The sequence below is a fragment of the Grammomys surdaster genome, unplaced genomic scaffold (genome assembly GCF_004785775.1).
Source record: "Grammomys surdaster isolate TR1022 unplaced genomic scaffold, NIH_TR_1.0 223, whole genome shotgun sequence".
Lineage (NCBI taxonomy): Eukaryota > Metazoa > Chordata > Mammalia > Rodentia > Muridae > Grammomys > Grammomys surdaster.
Window position 1 is genome coordinate 3,197,945 of NW_021604668.1, and position 3,635 is coordinate 3,201,579.

The 3,635-nt window shown below is 50.4% G+C and overlaps 1 protein-coding gene across 1 annotated transcript in view; it reads right to left on the reverse strand.

The window, feature by feature from the left end:
* Positions 1 to 3,635, reverse strand: part of Ptprn2 (protein tyrosine phosphatase receptor type N2) — a 732,192-nt gene that overhangs the window by 661,152 nt on the left and 67,405 nt on the right. The window contains exon 2 of the mRNA XM_028773201.1: positions 918 to 968. Coding sequence (XP_028629034.1) covers positions 918 to 968 — 51 coding nt within the window. The remainder of the gene's footprint in view (positions 1 to 917; positions 969 to 3,635) is intronic.

The following is a 3,635-nucleotide window of genomic DNA, read 5'->3' on the forward strand; positions in this document are numbered from 1 at the left end:
GAGGAGGAAGAGGAAGAAGAAGAGAAGGAGGAGGAAGAGGAGGAGGAGGAGAAAGAGGAAGAGGAGAAGAAGAGGAGGAGGAAGAGGAGGAAGAAGAGGGGAGGAGGAGGAGGAAGAAGAGGAGGAGGAAGAAGAGGAGGAGGAAGAGGAGGAGGAAGAGGAGGAGGAAGAGTAAGAGGAGGAAGAAGAGGAGGAGGAGGAGGAGGAAGAGGAGGAGGCTTCCCTTCCCCACTTATAAGCTAAAGAAAGGCAGGCAGTAAACTAAGAAGAAAGTGTGTGCTTCATCAACCTGCCTTGGGCTCCAGAGGGCCACTACACACACAGTCTCACTCTGAAACACGCAACTGTTACCTTCAGCTTTATCTCCACCTCACCTCTAGTTCAAACAGCAAACTGCCCGGAACCTGGCACCCATTACACAACATACAGAGTAGTTTCCTTCATTTGAGAAATCTTTGGTGTCTTCCCTCCCTGTTGACAGCTACTCGATCACCCAACCCTTCCAGGAGCTGGCCCTAGGAAGAACTTCCTGTAAGATCAACGTGAAGCCATGAACACAGAAAATATACAGGCATCACACACAGGCTGGGGGTCGCGGGAGGCAAGTAGAGTTAGTGCTGAGGACTGCCAACACACTAGACTCACGTTCATCTTCTCCCTTACCACCAGAGTCCATCACCAACAATGCCCCTTCGTCCTGAAGAACAGCCCTACACACAGGGACTGAGGCTGACAGGCATTCAGACACACATCTGTGTGTAAGAACTCTTTCCCCATCCACAGCATCCAAAGACGAAAGGCTCTGCATCCCTCCTCAGAACACAGAGCCACTGAGGTGTGGAAGCCACCCTCTAATCCACAGCAGAAGAAACAGATCCAAAACTTCAGCAGTGCCCCGGTGCAGAATCCATACTCACCGTTCACACAGGTCTCCAGAGATCCACACAAGCCATCCTCAAACAAGCAGCCTAGATAAAAAAAGAAGAAGACAGAAGAGAAGTCAGTGGCAGAGAAACCAATGGCCTTTGAGGCTTGCAGACCCCGATGCAGACTCCTTGGATCTGCTTCTTCATGATGGTGCTGGATTATTCTGAAGCCATTATAACAGACCCCTGTATGATCAGGACAACCTGTCCATAAGGAGGACTGGTGACATGATCTGTGCCTTCAAGTTCACGTCAGAGAGAGTCCACTGAGTTCTTGGCATGGCTGTCTATGCAGATATGCCCCTCTAGCCTCACAGCATCGCTAAGCTGCCTACCCAGGGAAGTTAGGGTGGCTTGAGGCTGGACTCACAGCAGCATCATGGGGCAGAAGTGTACACAACACCAGGAATAGGCCAGATCTCTGGACTTAATCCAACTGTGCACACAGGGAGGGATTCTGGCTTCTGCCCCCATGACTCTTTGGAGACGGGTGTGTGCCACAGGGAGGCCTCTGGAAGGGGAATGACCACCATAGACGATGACAGAGAAGGAAAGGACATACAAAGAGAAACAGAGGTATGGAGAGTGGCAGAAGAAATGGAGGCATTCAGAAGGGATTTCACCTAAAGACACAAAGGTGGCTAACCTCTTCCCACAGCAGAAACAGACCCCGATAGCCTCCCGTGAAACTGGTGACCAATGCAAGTGTACTCACAGGGACAACTGGATGTAATCTGTAGCCACCTTGAACACAGGGAAGGGCTGAGGAGAGCAGGCAGAATCAGGAGGACATGAGAGAGGCCACTATACTCAGATGAGCCCTCCCCACTCAGAGGTACAATGCTGTATTCACACTTGTACCAGTGACATGTTAAGATCCCACAAAAGACAGGTGTGCTCTGAACACGCATGTCAGAACATATGTACAGAGCCTAATGCTTTAACCCCCATTTCCCCAATGGTCAAACTCCTATGCATCTACCAAGACCCACTCAAAAGTCCTCCATGGAGTCCTCCACACAGCCAGGCGGGTGAGTTCTGTCAGACACCACATGGGACCTGCCACAGTGCACACTGATCATCGATTACAGACTCATCCTCTCAGGGATGAGTCCTGGGGTTGTCCTGTGAGTACACTTGCATTGGTCACCAGTTTCACGGGAGGCTATCAGGGTCTGTTTCTGCTGTGGGAAGAGGCTAGCCACCTTTGTGTCTTTAGGTGAAAGCCCTTCTGAATGCCTCCATTTCTTCTGCCACTCTCCACACCTCTGTTTCTCCTCGCATGTCCTTTCCTCCTTTGTACCTTCTTCCTGTTCTTCTGTGGCTGCCCTTGTGTCTGAATAAGTGAATGAGTACAAGGCAACTTATACATTAAAAGAAAAATTATTCATTACAGAGGAACTGAACCTTTAACGCCTTCACACAGGAGTTGGTACAAATCCTTATAGCGGCAGCAACCAACGGCAGTCAGCAAGCACAGGCTGGGCACAACACAACACCAAGCTCAGCGGAGGCTATAACAGCATCAGTTAGCACAAAGAAGACTCAGGTCCACCATTCACGTGAGCCAGTGGCCCCCTTTTCAACCTTATGATTACCCCACGACAGAGGAGAAAGTCATTGCTGGCAGAGACCTTTGCTTAGGTGTCTTGTCACTTAGGTAAGCTGTATCAGTCACCTACTCAGCCCTGTGCAAACTACCCACTGGCTGCCCTTGAGAGTAGCAAGTCAATCATAGCTGCCTCTACCCTAAGAGATCCCATTTCTTCAAAGTAATAATATAATCTAATGGAAAGCAGTATCTCCCCCACCCCCTTAAGCACATTTTAGCATATCAGTGTCGATCGCTTTACCCATGAAGCAACCTTGCCTCATCTGTATCACACTCTCCTGACCTAGAGCCTCATCTAGCCCGGGGTCATTCCTTCATCCACTGCTTTGAAGTTAAGCAGTGTTTGAAGGAAAGGTAGCTGTGGCTGACAGCCTTTTAAGGACACTGAGCACAGCAGTTGAGAACTCAAAGCTGTAGGCCTAGGCTGCATGCTGGCTCCGGCAAAAAGCAGTGACCTATGGTGGTCATGTGGCTTTTCTGATCCTAGCATTGAGAGCAGCAAAATTAAGGAGAGTTTGCCAGTTTCTGGGCTGTTCCCATCTGACCTCTAATCTTCCCTCACTGAAGTCCAGAAGGAATGAGGCATGGGAGGCTCCCAGATTCCTGGTACATTTCCCAGGATGCAGGAAAGGGCATCGTAAGCTGACAGACAGGCTGGGGTAGTACTGTGCCTCTGTTCCACCCCTAGCCATGGCAGTGGGAATGAAACTCTACTGAGCACCATCTCAGTCCTCACCAAGTGCCTGCAGGAAGGCCTGGAAAAAGGCAGGGTTACAAGCACAACTACACACACCACTCAGGCAGAGGCTGTTTGTCACGTGAGATGGCAGATGCCAGAACTCTCTCAAAAAAGCACACGAAGAAAGTCTCGCCATGGCTTCCTGTTTTTGCCTTAATCACACTAGACAGCCAGAACTGATAGAACAGAATGTGCATCACATGTTCCTGTAGCTCTGGCTACAGCAAGGCAGCTCCAGCTAGAGCAAGGCAGCACTGGGTTCAGCAAGGCAGCTCTAGCTACAGCAAGGCAGCCTGGGTACAGCAAGATAACCCTGGCTACAGCAAGGCAGCCCTGGCTACAGCAAGGCAGCCCTGGC